Raw genomic sequence first — 16,125 nt, 5'->3', positions numbered from 1 at the left:
TTTATGATGCTTCGGTATCATTGCTTTGACAATCGATGTAGGATGCGATTCCTTACTCTTCAATGGGATAGAAACCAAGGAACAAAGATTACCAAAGAGACTAATGAACAAAGTGAAGAATACTCAAATGGATTTTGGAATTTGGGTTCAAAAAGGAGAAAATGTAGGAGATTTGAAATCCTAACTGAAATTTTGATTCGTTTTGTGGGCTAATTACAATAGGAGGTTGCAAGGGAATTTAATGATTTTAAAAAGGATGAAAATGGTGATTTTGAGACGTCCCATAAGGTTAATAAGTTGGGAAAGTTATATACAACTCAAAATGATACATCATGGTACAAGCCTAAAGTGAAATATTACAAGCAAAATTGGTTTCGACTGGTTGGTTAAGGTAGTTTGCCCGTTCATGCATCCAAGCTCGTATACTCCTTGTAAATTAAAGTAGTTTATTATATCTTTCTTTTTTTTTAAAGTAGACTATTATAAAATATATTTGGAATTTACAACTCAAATAATGTTTGAGCTATGAAAGGAGTATTCAATCATGTTGTGATGCTGGCCCAGCCCCACACATCATACGGATGCAGGTAGGCAGAGAGGCTGGCCTCTCACCCATCTCTTTTTCTTCCTAGTTTTTAAGTGTCACAAGTTTTGGTAGATTCTGAGAATTTGCAAGTTGAGTTCAGTTGAGAGTAGTGTGAGGAAGAAGCAGATAGTTGTAATTTTTAGCGGATCATCGTCATCATTTGTCGATGCTGATTCTGAGTTAGGTTGTTTAGCCTCAGAAATTCTTCAGCACCAAATGTTTCTCAAGGCTGAATATAGGTTTGGTAGAATACGAGGTTTAGAACGTCTGCAGTCTGCATCATGAGTCTTGCCATATCTCTTTGAACAAGGTATGAGGTAAGCAAGTTGGACAAATTGCCGCGACGTTGAGTGAAACTCAATCTTCGTGGGTACGATCTCGTTCTTATCTCTCTACTGTTATTGAGTCGTACACTTGCGAGTAGTTTAGTTTAAGAGTTCAAAATTTTCTTTTTAGGATGTTCTAAAATCTAGAACATAATGGCATAGTATGCAGGCAACAAAATCAACTAAAACAGTAACTATTTTCCCATTCATGATCAACCTCAAGAGACAGACACAAAAGTTAGAACTTCAAACATTTAGGTGAAAACAAACCATCACTGCCATCCTCAGTGATTCAAATCAAAATTCTTGCCTACCATGTCCACTAGAGCTCTTACAGCTCGTGGAGCCACTGTTGCAGCCTTTAGATCCACCAGCAATGCCAAGGCACAAAGCTTCAGCCAATGGTCCACCAGGTGGTGACCCCATCATCCATGACATAGGGTTCATCCACTGGGACTTCAAACCCCCAACACTTTCCCTCTCTTCCCCCAAAACCCCAAGCCCCATTTGGGTATTTTCCCTCTCTTCATTGCTTCCTTCCCCTCCAGACATTGATAGAGTGAGAGATGAAAAGGGCAGCTTCTGGTTTGGAGAAACAAAAACTCTATCTTCTTCTCTCTCTGCTGACGTTGATGTTGACCATGCATCAATGAAATGCCTTGTCTGTTGAATTTGCAGGCCTTGGATTTCACCGCTGTAATCTGTGTGCAAATTCAGTGAGCCTTCAGTTTGTTGCTTTGGAACATCCACATCTGTGTTAGTAGGCTTTGTGTAGTTGTGACTGCTGCTCTTTAGGCCCAGCTTGAATTGCATCATTTGCTCCCACTCTTGGTTTGAGCCACCCACAGCTGGGGCTTCCCCATTCATGAACCAAGCCAAGGACCTTCCATGGTCAAGGACAAAAACCTCATTTATTACACAAAACAATGGAAACATCCAAGCAAGAACCACATCACATTAGAAGAACTTCTCTACAACGAGATGCCACTGTAGCAGTATCACAATTTATTCATGCGATGCCAAGTAGAAAAGTTAAAACACATAGCAGTGATTGATTGAATTCAAATACCGTTGCAGTGGCATCTTGTTGTAGGTATGTTTCTCTAGAAACAACTTTCTATCACGGGATGGTACAATAACGGTATTACAAGCCAATTAAGCAATTCCAAGTGAAAATGTTAAAACACATTGTAGTGACTTATTGCTTGAAATACTGCTATGCTACAGTGACATCCCGTGCACATTAATAGGGAACGGATGAGATCAAAGCAATAAAATACAACCGAATTAATGAGTTTCGGTCCTAAGTTTCAGAGCATTCAAAATTGAATCCAAACCTAACCTAACCCAACCCAAAACCAAACCCACCTGGGTTGGACATGTGGTCCAGCAGCAGCGGCAGCACTAGGAACCATGTTGCTAGAATATGGACTTTGCTGGTTGGTGATGTTGCTTTGTCTGAAAAAATTAGACGTAGGACTTCTCATGTTGTTGTTGTTGGTGAGGAAGTTGGGGTTTAGGGTTTGGGATTCCACAGGCTTTCTTGAACGGTTCCTGGTCTTGTGAGCATGTCTCTCACAGTACTTCAGATCCGGAGCTACATCTCTGGAACACCTCCATTTTTTTCCATCTGTTCTTTTGCACCTCCATGGCTCCGGATCAGAGCTCCCAGAAATCCCCAACTCCAGTGAACCCTTCACCACTAAACAAAAAACCCAACAACAAAGTAAAACAAAGGAATGCTTTTTTTGTTTTTTAAAGACAAAGGAACACAAACGTTGTTAAAATAGACCTAACGATGGAGTCTGCCTACAACTACATCGGAGTTCACGGGCACCTAGAGCCGTTGGATCCAATCTACGGGTTGAATGTAATGGCTCTAAGTGCCGAAATATGCAATACTCCAGTGTATTGTAGAAAAATTCCAAAAGATGAAAAAAACAAGGAGAAAGATTTACAGTTTGGGAACAAACGAGGGACAATTGATGTGTTCTTGGAAGTTGGTAAAAGTAATTGGGGAGGGACAGGGGAAGAGTCCATCATGTACTTGTAAATCATTGTCTGTCTCTCAAGCTCTTCCCTTTGAGCTGCTGTAAAAGGGCGTCTCGCATTCACTATTCCACCTATTCAAATTAAAAAAATTCAAATAAAAAAGAAAAAATTAAAAAAACCCAACAGAAAAAGGACCAGAAAATCACTAAACTGTTCATCAAGTATGGAATCTTTGTTATTTTTTTTAAGAAATAAAGGTGGGAACTTTACCTGAGGAACTGAAAGCCAAGGTGTGATCAGAGCAAGGCAGATGGTGCTGCAGAGACTTTGGGAGGACAAAATCAGAACCGACAGGATTGTATAAATCAGTCGGACAAGTCGGGACTGGATTGCTTGTGTTGCAAAACAAAGGTCCACCACCAGCACCAGGACTGTTATCCCAAACCCCACAAGCTTCTCTTCCTGCACTGGCAAGCAGAGGATCATGATGATGAGGATGATGATGCATCACCGTCATCGTCTTCTTCCGAGGAAATGATTGCTGGGTCTGCTGAGTGTTTTGCATCATCAAACCCAGCCACTCTGTTTCTGCTGCTGCTCCCTTCTCAGCAAACCCATTTCTTTTTCCCATGATTTGGTATTAAAAAACTCAAAAAATTGAAATAAAAAGGGGCACCTTTTCTGAGTTTTTCTCACTGCCTTCCCCTTCAATGTTCAACCCCACAAAACTCTGAAAAGGAAAATGGCCTTAATTACAACCCATGCTAGCTTTGCCTCTCTCTCTCTCCCTCCCTCTCTCTCTCTTCTGTGGGTGGGAGTGTGGTGGTGTTGTGGGGGGGTTTGCTAGGGTGTGGCGGTGCCGCCATTTTTAGCCATGTGTTGGGCTTTGCTTCCCAAGCTTCCAACATTACTTCCCCTTATGAATAAGGACAAAACTAGTACAAGCAGCTGGCAACAAACCCAGAATAACATCTCTCTCTCTCTCTCTCTCTCTCTCTCCCTCTCTCACACTGTGGTACATAACGTTTACTTCACGTCTAATCTAACAGTGTTAAGTTTCTAAAAGTAGGGGATTATAGGTACCAATATTTGGCCATAAATAGAGGACACTACTTGAAAAAAATTATTTAGCCACAATAGTGTGTTCTCTCAACATTCATTATTTTGACTAGTTGAACTTGTTTCTTCTTCGTCTATAGACTATATGCAAGTAAGAACATCTTCAAATGAGATATCAAAATGTACACATCAATTATAACAATAAAAAAAGATCACATTAATATTCTTCAATCAAAGTACCAAATCCTATGTGACGATGTCATGGATTGGCAGCAAAAGAGGTTGCTGTCAAATTTGGCAGCAACTTCAAATGTTTTTTTATTAATTATTAAATGTATTTTATTAAATTTTAATTAGCTTAATCATTTATTATAATTAATGTTGAGTTGACCATGCAATTATTCTACTTTTTCTTCTTTTCAATAAAAAAATGTGAACAGATTACTGATTAAACTTTTAATGTCCTTTATTAAATTTTAATTAGTTTAATAATTTATTTTATAAAATAATAAAATAATAATTTAATTTGACATATCGGTTGGAGAACAAAACTTTAAAAGATGTCAAAGTGCCACATAAGCTGTCAAAATTTAAATTTTATGTTAAAAATTTGAAATCTCCTTTGGAGATAGTTTAAGAGGTTTTATATTTGAATATTATTGATGACGAGTTCGATATCAATTTATTATAAATGACACATTGTGTAGCTTAACCTACATCCAAACTCTTAGTATAATTATATTTTTAATTCCAAGTGGATAGTCTAGTGAAAAGCGAACAATGGTTTGAAACCTCCAACCCAAGTATGAACTTCAACGGATGCATTCTTTGGGCCGACTTTACTTTAATATTAAAAGTATGTTACTACTTCATGTGATACTGAAGCTACAGAAGGAGGAGCATTAATATGTTATTAATGAGTGGTCATAGACTTCTTATATTAAAAAGAAAGTTTCACATCCCTCTCCTTGTAATTTAGAATATAGGTGCTTGTTTAAAAAAAAAAAAATTATATATGGAAAAATTATTATTATTATTAAGAGAACGAGAGAAGACTTGAAATTTTTACGTTAATTTAGATGAGTGGAGAATTTTGAATGCATAACGCATAAGTAGAAATTTAGTATTTTGTCCATCAAGTTATTAGACTACATGCACACGAATTTAAATTGCGGCTAACTATTAAGATAAGATTACATACATTCGGTAAATCTGAATCTGCCCCTGATGTTGTTCCACCAATTATTTATGATGACAGTGTCTGATAGAATTGTGGTGCTACAATTAGGGGTGGAATGTTTTGCTAAATTACCATACCAAACGAATTACCAACCATATCATACCAAAGTTGTGCCAAAAAATTTGTACCATTGGTAATGGAACGGTATTTGTACCGTACCATACATTTTTGGTACGTTAATGGTATTCAAAACCATTACCAATGGTATACCGTACCATACCACTACTATTAATATTATATCATTTATTTATTCATTTATATATAATTAGGTATTATTATCATTATATTTGCACTTTATATTTTTTTCCTAGTCATTTATCCAATCATCTCACCCTCTAACCTCTACTTTCCCAATAAAAAACCTAAGCCTTCTTGCATTGCGACTTTTCATCTTTTCACTCATCTAACCACCGACTTCATCTTTGTTGCTCCAGTTTCGGCGACTCTCTCTCTCTCCGGAGTCCATCTCATCTTCTCCTTCATCAAATTGGGATGTTTCTCCCTGACTTCGTCTATCAAGTTAATTTTGTACAATTTTAAAGAATGTAGAGATGAAATTTAGGAATCTTTGTACTATTTTTTTAGGGATATTGGGTTTTTTCACAATTCTGTCATTTATTTACTTCTTGTTTATTAATGAATCTCTATAAAATTCTCATAATTAAATAAAAAAGTTCTAGATACCCAAAGGGAGTGGCCAAAACACGTTTAGGCCTTGAATTAGGTTGTTAAAAAGAAATCAAATTTTGGCCCAAAAGAATGGGCTAAAACAAAATGGTAATTACCATTACCATACCATGCCAACCGAACTATTTGGCATGCCAAAATTAGGTATACTGAAAGTTTGGCACAATAATGGTAATAAATTTTATCATACCAAAAATTTGGTATGGTAATTGGTACATGAGTTTTGATACGGTAATCATACCAATACCACCCTTAGCTACAATTCCTTGGATATTGTTCGACTTCACTAAAAATTATTGGAATTTTCTAGTTAAAAAATATATGAAAAATTCAGAGTTTACGAAATTACAATAGAATGTTGATATTTTGAAAGAGCTAAATTGGAAGACAATTTTCATTCCGTAAAGGATAATTTTAGGAAGAGTACATTTAGGAAATTGTTATTAGCATTCTAAAAATTTCATTTTACACTCTTCATAAGTGTATTTTTCTTTCTAATTATAGAAAGTTTGAAGTGCCAAATGAGATTTTTGGAGTGCTAATAACAATTCCCTAAATTTATAGACAAAATTTTGTAAATTAAATGACATGAAAATTGATGATTAAATTATTACTTAAACGTTGATAAACATCTCATTCATATTAGTTACACATCATTTAGTTTACAAATATTGTTTACCAATTTAGTTTCCTTACCATTACCTTTCCGTAAAACGTTCAATTAGATTTAAAATTTTAATTTAAGAAATGTTAACTTTCTTAAAGTAAGACACCTTGTAGAGTCTCTGCCATTATATATATATATATTTTTTTTTACATAATATTTTATAATATTTACACATAAATTAACATAAAAGTATATGGTGATAAAAAAATAAAGTGTGCTATCCACACATCTCATTTTACTTCTCACACATCCCTTAATAATTTTTGTTCATTGATCTTCTTCAATTCATCCGATCCGACGGTTAAAAATTAAAAAGATATATAAGAAATAAAATGGAATGTGTTGGATATCACATCTTTAAAAAATTCATTGAAAGTATTCATGGCATTTCTCTTTTTATTTATTTCAATTTGTTCGACAGCAGACCCATATTGGTCGGTCAGTAAGCATTGACTCCTTCCAGAGAAGGAGTCAAAATATTTTCAGTGCAGACAAGGCTCTCATTGGCTGTCTGTCATTTTGTACAACTGACACGTTGAGACTCTGACGTAAGCTTGACGGCATCACATCACGCCGTTAACAATTGTCAAGCATTGGGAAGCGTCGCGTCACGTGTATGTGGTGTTTCGTTTTGTATTCCGAACACATTGAAAAATTTCTCATCCTTATAATTCTTGTAGAGTTTGAAAGGAAAAAGGCTGGTGAGATGTTGATGCAGTAACCAATTTCGCCATGGTTAATTGACGTTTGTCCATCTCACTCGCCCTATTAATTTAGACCCCACAAATGTTGTGACATTAATTTTGCAAATTGGTTTAAGGAATGTTTTATAACTTATGCAACACATTGATTTGAAACCTTTCGTTCTCTCTACCCAAAAATGATGCATAAAAGTTTAATGTGATGGTGTGAATAATTAATAAGTTTTGGTTAGTTTGGTTATGTCTGATATGTTTATATATCTGGGTGGATCCCAAAACATTCATGTCTTTGTCTCTCGGATTTGTGATTAGTGAGTTTACTAGTGTCATGGTCGATGTTTTGTTGCACTAGTAAGGATTGTGGACTGGACTTGTATTTTGGATTAAGGTTCGAAAAAAAGGAAAACTAATGAAAATGGGCTTGTAAACTTTGAGTTTTAATGATAAGGGCAAAATAAAGGGTAAAGTGAATAGTACCAAGATTGACTTTTTAGTGTAAAAATGTGGTTTTTCGTTAAAGTGAACAGTACCAGATGCTTTTCGTTAAAGTTCCCTTGAAAAAATGAGGTCCAATTGTCCATACTTAAGAAGTGAGTGTTGACGTGACATGATAAGTGTAGTCAAATTTTAGTTAATCGTATGCAATACTTAAAGCTCAATACATTATTATCCAAGGACCTCCACTATGATCTAATTTAGAAGAGATTCTTGAGTATGGCCACTTGTGTCACAAGGATTGTGGACATAACTCGTATATTGGACGAATGTCGAAAAAATGGCCGATTTGTTTCCTAACTTGAGACTTGAGTGTCAAAGACACATGATAAGTCTAGTTAGATTCCAATTAGTCTTATCGAATGATCAAATCACAATCCAATGCTATCCAAGTCGTTCGACCAAATAGGACCAAAATTATGAGAGATTCTTGAATACATCTATTCATGCTACGTCACTCAATCCGCTAAAGATACACACAAGAAGGAATCATATCTTACACAAGCTCATGTCTCGTTTGGCAGCTCGAACTGTACTAACTATTTCAGTCGGAAGGGCGACTTGCAGGTCGTCGGGTTTCAGATCTTGTCAAGGAAATCGATTAATTGGATTTACATCGTGGTGGGTCATTGCAACAGCAGAAATTGAGCCAATAAGCTTCATCTGCCAACCCTAATTATTTTCACATAATTGTATAGAAATTTTGGGGCTCAAAACCTTAATTTTGAAAGGAACTGTAACTTGACCAAAAATTTAGAGTAGAATAGAAAGAAAGAAAGAAGAAGAAATCTTGACGGAGACGACGATTGAACGACTGCAACAGGAATGAGTCTTGTGCACAATGCGAGAGAGGGACACGACGGGAGAGAGTGGGAGAGCACAACGTGGTTTCCTACCCGACTAATAATACAGAGGGTTTGGTTTGGATAATTTAGCAGGTGTATACCGTATAAGGATGCGGGCCCAGTTTATTTAATTAGGGTACTATTTAGTGCAAAACTACACCAAACACTTGAGTCTGTATTACTTATCTTATCTGATTCCTTATACGGCTTGCCAAACGAGGTCTATGTGTCTTGAGCGGATAGGTGACTTGACACAGTTGACCCTACCTAAGAATTTCTCCTAATATATATAAATTTTTTTGTTGCCAAGTAAGGGAGAATCAGAGAGAAACATTGTGGCGAAGAAAAATATTATATGGGTACATATATAGGATACTTTGGTGTAACATGAAGAGCTGAATTAAAGATTAAAATTACTTTGGCAGCCTTGTCAAATATCATGGTACGGTAAAAATCTTGAAGCTGATTTCAAAGTACATTTTCATGTCCACGGTACAACCTTGAAGACTGAAGAGATGAGAAGAGAGTAATATGGACAAGGAGTACTACGCAGTACCATTTCTGATAATTTCAAAGGATAAGATTCATGCAATGGAACCAGTACTTGTTCTTGTATTTCTTGCTTTTAGACCTAGAGATCCTAAATTTGTAATCTCATGATTTTAGACGGTGAATTGCTTTGTTGTACGATGTGGTCGAAAAATACTCGTCTATCTTGTTTAGATATTATTACTAATTCACGTGCCAAACGGCATGGTTTATATCTTAAGAATTTATGATATAATGTTAATAATGAATTTATGTGTCAACAAAATTTTCACACCATCTATTAAACAGACGAGCTTGGTGTTTTGATTACATAGCAATGATCCTTTAAAGATAATAAAAAAAAAATGAACAACTTTGTAGATTAGAAATGAGAAGGTAAAACGACAAGTGGTCCTCTACTACAGTGATGGAGAGAAGTATTGCTCTTACACCACGTCGTGGGTTCGAACCCCGTTGGCTCCCTAATCTAATAACTAATCTAACAAATGTTATCGTTTGATAAAAAAAGAAAAAGAAAAAAAAAGAAGGTTAAATGGAAAATTACAAAGGAGAAGGTATGTAGCATTCTTTAGCAGTTCATCTTAATCATACATGTACTGGATGAAAATTTTAAATGCTGACATAGAAATTGACGTTAAACAATGAGGTGACAGAAAATCTATAAAAAGTCTTACTTTAAAAGAGTCTCCTTAGCATTTTTCTATCTTTGTATTAACCTAGTGTAGTCTTCCTAACAGTTATGGACCCTCTAAATAGAAACAATTTTGTGCAGAGTTTCCAGGGTGTAATACCATCACAAATTCGGTTAATGATTGCATTCTTCACAAGTGGCAAAGTGAATGGTTTTAAATCATATATGTTATGCCTTTTCTACTTCCCACAAAATTGTTTAATTGGATGGTAATCATCTCTAAACATTAAAGAATCTTCCCTTCCCAAAATGATAATCTAACAAAGATTAACCCTCATGTGCTACATTATAGGCATGAACATTAATATGTCTCGTTGTCACTTCTATAAAATTGACAATAATCACTAATATTAGTTGTATACAAGGTAGAGGAGGGAGGGGCGACAGATTTTCGGGTGTAATGGTGCTCACCCCTTCAAAGGAGGGTAGGTGCCTCGCATCGTACGCGATTATTGTCGAAAAGTTAATCTCACCTAATCTTTCTCTATTTGAAAATAAAAAGGCTCAGCCATGTCGAATACTCTCATGCATCATTGATATTCTTTTTTACCCATCTCATTAGCCGCTAATATGTCTTTACTCACCTGATTATCACTATTAGGTCTTTTATACACCCTTATTTTATGCAACTAATGTTACTGACTATTGTCGGTTTTTATAGCAATTGTGGGTTGTTGACATTTCTGTGTCATGGTCCAACCTCACTATGGACCAAGTAGATATGATCTGAAAATTTTGGGCATGTCATATACCATGTGTGGTCCTTTCCTTGTAGATAAAGGCATGTGTGGTCCTTTTTGGGAAAGGAAACCAACTGTTCATGCAACCCTCAGGCATTTTCCAGCCCCAATTGATCATCTCCTAAATCCACCTCCAAATAGAGACCTAAAACATTTCCACATAATCTGCTTTACAAACCATCTAATTATTTATGTACTAAAAATCCAGAATCTCAAGTGAAAAAAGAAAAGAAAAGAAGAAACGTGTACATGTACCAGTGCATGTGTAAGTGTATTCAAAACTCAAAAATACACTCACTTGAGTGAACTAAAAAAATGAAGCAAGTGCATGTGTTCTTACAAGTCAAAAGCATCACAGATTTAGAATAAAGTCAAAAATTTTAATTTAAAGCCTTGATCAGATCCAAAGCAAGACTTTTTCTGATTAATTTCATCATACACAAAAATGTGCAATAACCACAAAAATCATACCACTCTTTCGACAATCCACATAAGAAAAAATAATAATTAAAAAAATAAACTAACATGAAAAATGGCGTAAAATAATCAGAAGTCAAATTTTAATTGCTGAATTGATCAACGACATACAGAGCAAAAAATTGATCATTCAAACAATTAAAATTTGAAAAATGATAATTTTGACGGATTTTCCAATTCACATTACGATCTTTCAACTAATAATGAAACTATTGGATCTAATGGGGCTCTTTTGCTTCATCAGAATTCTGAGCTGAGCTTTTTGGCACTCAAGCTTTGTGCCCCAATGCCTACTTTTTGATCCAATTGCTCTGACAACTCTTGGGAATTCAACAAACCCCTTGATCCCTCTCTTTATGTGAGGATTTTCTGGTTCTGGTGAGGCTCTTTTCTGAACCGCCATGGATGAAAATCCACCGCTGTTTTCACTGAAAGCTGCTTTTTCACCCAAAAGCACTTCCCTTGAAGTTGCAGTAGAAAAACTGGAAACAGAATCATTGTTCCGATCACCACAAAGAGCCCCAGACTTTCCACTGGAACTATCCAAACTAGCAACGTTAACAACCTCATTTTTATGTTTGATCTTGAAATGTGAGTTCTCGGCGGCACACAGCATTTGTTTACACCCCTCCAACTCTAACACCTTCTCTTCGAACAGAAGTCTCGCCTCGGCGAGCTTCATCTGAACTCTCTCCTCCCTCAGCACCTCCGCCATTCGAAGCATTTTCCTCTCCTCCTCGATCTCTTTCCTCATCTTCGTGATCTCTGACTTCCCGAAATAAATTTCTCTAGCAAGCTCCTCGCAAACCCTCTCGATCGCTTCTCTTGCCCTCCTCTCCTCCCCCAACTCGTTGGCCAACCTCTTCTTCGAACTCTCCAACTTCTTGCGCGCCTTCCGCTCGTACTCGAGCTCGGCTTTCATTCCGATGATCTGGGCTCGCGTGTAATCCATCTCGGACTCCATTGCCGGCTTGAAGAAGGTGAGATCCCAGAAGGAAGCGGCGAGCTTGCGGGCGGAGATGGGGAGGTGCAGGCAATGGTGAACTTCTTGTTGCGGTTGCTTGTTGCTAAAGTTTTGGCATTGCTGCTGCTGGTTTTGTGGTTGTAGGGGTGGATTTTGATGGGGTTTTTGAGAATTATAAAAAGGGTTTTCGTACAGTTTCCAGGTAGGGAAAGCGGAGGTGGTGATTTCAATATTTCTGGTATTTCCTGGGCTAGGAGGAGGAGTACTATTGGTGCTCATCATCATGAACATCTTCTCCATATCTTCTTCTTTTGTGTGTAGTCTTTTTCCTTCTCAAATCCCTTTCTTTGCTGCTGCTTTCTTTTTACCTTTCTCTTTATTTTTCTTCTAATGGGGACTATCTCAACCAGGAAAGCAATTGGGGTAGGCCCATTTGATCTTTGGAGATGTGGATGGATTGTGTTGTGTCAAAGAAAAAAATTATACCAGATCACATGCACCTCCCACTCATCAATACCATGCTTTAGGTGACCTTAAATTGGAAAAAAAAATAAAAAAATAAACTATCATGTCCGTACTGCCACATAGTGTTGCTAGTTTACATATAATAATACAGTAAATGATATAATTGATATTTCATAAATTTATGACGAAATGAAAGTAAACAAATTCGACCAATGCTTGGTGGTTCAAGTGGTAAGGAGCTTGTTCTCCTTAAGTAAGGTCTTGACTTCGAGCCTTGTGAATGGAGCAGCCATCATTGGGAGAGCTTGCCCTTCGAATGGGGTCCGACCCGGCTCGAAGGATTAGTCCTCGCCTACGTGCAGGGATACCTTGGATTCATCCAAAAAAATGTAAACGGATTCGTATATTACGACATAAATAGTTATTACGTGATAATATCATAACCGCACCGGATGAAACTTGTCCTTGAATTGGTCTCTCTCCTTATTGATGGATCACCTCTCTTTTGGACTTGGAGTGACTTAAATTAGTGGTAGAATGTAATTAATGAGGCCACCAACATGCCAGCCATAGGCTGTCCTAATGGTCAACACAATTGAATGAAGTCTCATAGCAATTTAGCATCACCAAATTAACCGAGTCTCTGTTTCAATCATACACAAAGTTACTTAGATGGGAATTCCACAGGACAAATCGATGGACATGAAACGAACACTCATCTCATCACTTAAATTCTTAATCGAGTTGTATATTCGACATGTATTTGATCGAATATCTTAGTAGATAGAGTGTTTGGGTTTTTACCCATGCATTTTGGATTCGAAACTCTCTCATTTCCTAAATTATTATAATACTTTCGAACTCTCCCCCTTACCTCCCCATAATAATAGTAAAACTAATAAAAAAACAGAGTTGTATATTCGAAGAGTAGAGAAAGTTAATGGAAAAGCTCATCTCTATTCATTCTACAAGCTCCACATGGTTGGTCTCCCTTTGTGTTGTTTGTTTTCTCAATCCATGGCCCCCTCCTTTAGTTCATAAAAAACTAACTAAATTATTTGATTACTCCCGACGTAACACTTAGATGACAAGATAGACTACTCATAAAAAAAGTGATGCTAGCAACACTTTTTTTTATCTTCCACACATTCTCTGTTAATTTATGTCATTTGATCATATTCAATTCATTCGATTTGACACTTACCAATTAAATAAGGTGTGTGGATAGTACCACCCATAAAAAATTGTATAATGCACCTTCGAAACTTGGTTATATCGGTCTCTCTGTTAGAACCTACTTCAACTTTACCCATATGCAAGAGATATTAACGAGGACACTAAGACAATCAGAGGTCGCACTTGGTGCGATGACAAGTGCCTTCGCCCATGAGCGGTAGGTCTCAGGTTCGAGACTTGGGAGCAGCCTCTCCATAAATAGGGGTAAGGCTAGCCGACATTCACCTCTCCCAGACCCTGCGTAAAGCGGGAGCCTTGTGCACTAGGTACGACTTCTCTCGATTTGCTCTTCAATCAACTCCAACATAAGTTTTATTTGTTGTATGCTACAATTGGACATCTCTCTCTCTTCATGTAACTAAATTATTGAATTGCGATATATAAGTTTTTCCGTCTTAACCCAAATTTGAAAAAGATAATAGGGAGTTTTGAAAGCATATTTTTCAGGTGTTTCTTTGCATACTAAGACTTTCCATTAAATATCATGACCATGAAATGGCAATGAATAGACATGTGCTTGCACATGCACTTAGAAAATATACTATAAAAAAGTTAGGATTTAGAGAACCATCTCTCAATTATTTATAGGTGGTTAGAAAAATACCCATGTTCTATTTGTTTTCCTTAAAGCAATGAAATCTAAGGAGAAACCCACATGCTCTATTTTAGGACTATCACATTCACATGCCTTATATTCTTAAATTTAATTTTTTTTTTAACAAACGATATTATTTATACTAAGGAGAAGGTGGTGGGCTTAAGCTCACAATAAGCTATTTAATAATGTGGTTCGAATTCACCTTTGGTAAGAATCGAACCTAAGATATCTCACTTAAAAGTGAAGAGAAATACCATTAGACCGTAGTACTAAGTGGTTCCTAAATTCAAATTATTACTCAATAATTTGGTCTTTTAGTGCACATACTTATTGGATCCTAGAAATATTGGGTAACATTCCTTGTTTTTTAGGAAGGGAAAAGGGAACTTTAACGAAAAGCTCCCGGTACTGTTCACTTTAACGAAAAACCATATTTTTACATTTAAAAGTCAATCTTGGTACTATTCACTTTACCCTTTATTTTGTCCTTATCATTAAAACTCAAAGTTTTCAAGCCATTTTCATTAGTTTTCCTAAAAAAAAAACCTCCTAATACGAATCTAGTTATAAATAAGTCAAAGTTTGGCAGGAGCTATTACTCGAAGTCCAAAATAGTCATGATGCACTTTTGTTGTTCTAATTTCTCATTCGTAGAACAATAGCGGACGAGTGGACGACGATGTTTTTGAAGAGCAAATATTGAGACATGGAAGCCCTAATTGTGCAAGCATTCCGTTTGGGAAGTCCGAGGGATTAGCTAGCCCAAGTGGTGCCCTTTCATCGTAACGAAACAAGACGTATGTTTGGACAACCAATCAATCGGGTGGGGGAAATTGGGCTTGTAGTTAACCCTTATTGGGCTTGAGGAGAACACTAATTCCTACAGAGCTGGAGGCCCAATGACTAGATGCGACTGAACCCACTATATACGAAGACGATCACCTACCGACTCATAAAAATTGACTTGCTAATTGCTAAGCAGGTCGACGCATCTATCAAAAATTGATGACCAAACCAACAAGATTCTTTCTTGTTCGTTTGATTTGGTCCTTGTTCTTAATTCCATCTAAATACTTGGAATTTCCGAAAAGATAATACTAAATTGGCACTTTATGAAATGGTCAAGATAAGTGTGCTGCTACGGTGCATTGGACATGTCTACTTTTGCGTATAATACAAAGCGGCAACATCTCCGATTTGATTGCACAACACGGAAATGCAATTACGAATTGATTATTATTTATTTTTTTTTGTTATAAATCCAAAAGTCAAACTAGGCACCACGGGCAAACATGAACGCCTTCACGAGGACGGATTGTCTGGTAGATAAAGTTTTTCTCTTCAATCTTAGTGTGTTTCGGGTTTAAACCTTTCGACTTCAACTGATCTAACGTAGAGTAATAATATCGCTTTGTAATAAATTAGATGAAACATGCCATCTAACAGGTTTCTAAGAGCCATTTAGTACTAGGGTCTAATAGTATTTCTTTTCACTTGTAAGTGAGAGGTCTCAAGTTCAATTCTCGCCCAAGGAGAATTTGAACCACATTATTGCTAACCCATTGTGAGACTAAACCCGACTTTCTCCTTTTAGTGTAGATAATATCATTTGTTCAATAAAAAAAAAGAAAAAAAAAAGAGGTTTCTATGAAAGTTATCACTTCTCAAATTCTAAGTAGACTGATGCAAATATGTCATTCCAACCTTACTGCGAAACAAAAAAGGGTTTCGGGGGTTTTGGGAAAGGGAGAGAATCACACTTCTAGCAATGTAGCGTGTAGACACAGCCAGTGGTTAAATTTTTTTC

The 16,125-nt window shown here is 36.5% G+C and overlaps 2 protein-coding genes across 2 annotated transcripts; both read right to left on the bottom strand.

The window, feature by feature from the left end:
• Nucleotides 1-1,090: 1,090 nt before the first annotated feature.
• LOC126625216 (growth-regulating factor 8-like) lies at nt 1,091-3,925 on the bottom strand. The gene is made up of 4 exons (XM_050294304.1): nt 3,175-3,925; nt 2,871-3,035; nt 2,281-2,614; nt 1,091-1,795 (listed from the first exon to the last, which is right to left on the bottom strand). Exons 1-4 carry the CDS (start codon nt 3,533-3,535, stop codon nt 1,210-1,212), a joined length of 1,446 nt encoding a protein of 481 aa, XP_050150261.1. The 5' UTR covers nt 3,536-3,925; the 3' UTR covers nt 1,091-1,209.
• A 7,031-nt stretch (nt 3,926-10,956) lies between these two features.
• LOC126625232 (protein BRANCHLESS TRICHOME-like) lies at nt 10,957-12,496 on the bottom strand. The gene has a single exon (XM_050294317.1). It carries the CDS (start codon nt 12,317-12,319, stop codon nt 11,249-11,251), a length of 1,071 nt encoding a protein of 356 aa, XP_050150274.1. The 5' UTR covers nt 12,320-12,496; the 3' UTR covers nt 10,957-11,248.
• Nucleotides 12,497-16,125: the final 3,629 nt, after the last annotated feature.

Source organism: Malus sylvestris, chromosome 6, assembly GCF_916048215.2.
Source record: "Malus sylvestris chromosome 6, drMalSylv7.2, whole genome shotgun sequence".
NCBI classification, from domain to species: domain Eukaryota; kingdom Viridiplantae; phylum Streptophyta; class Magnoliopsida; order Rosales; family Rosaceae; genus Malus; species Malus sylvestris.
The sequence above is the reverse complement of the archived record's forward strand: the minus strand, read 5'-3'. Positions and strand labels throughout refer to the sequence as shown.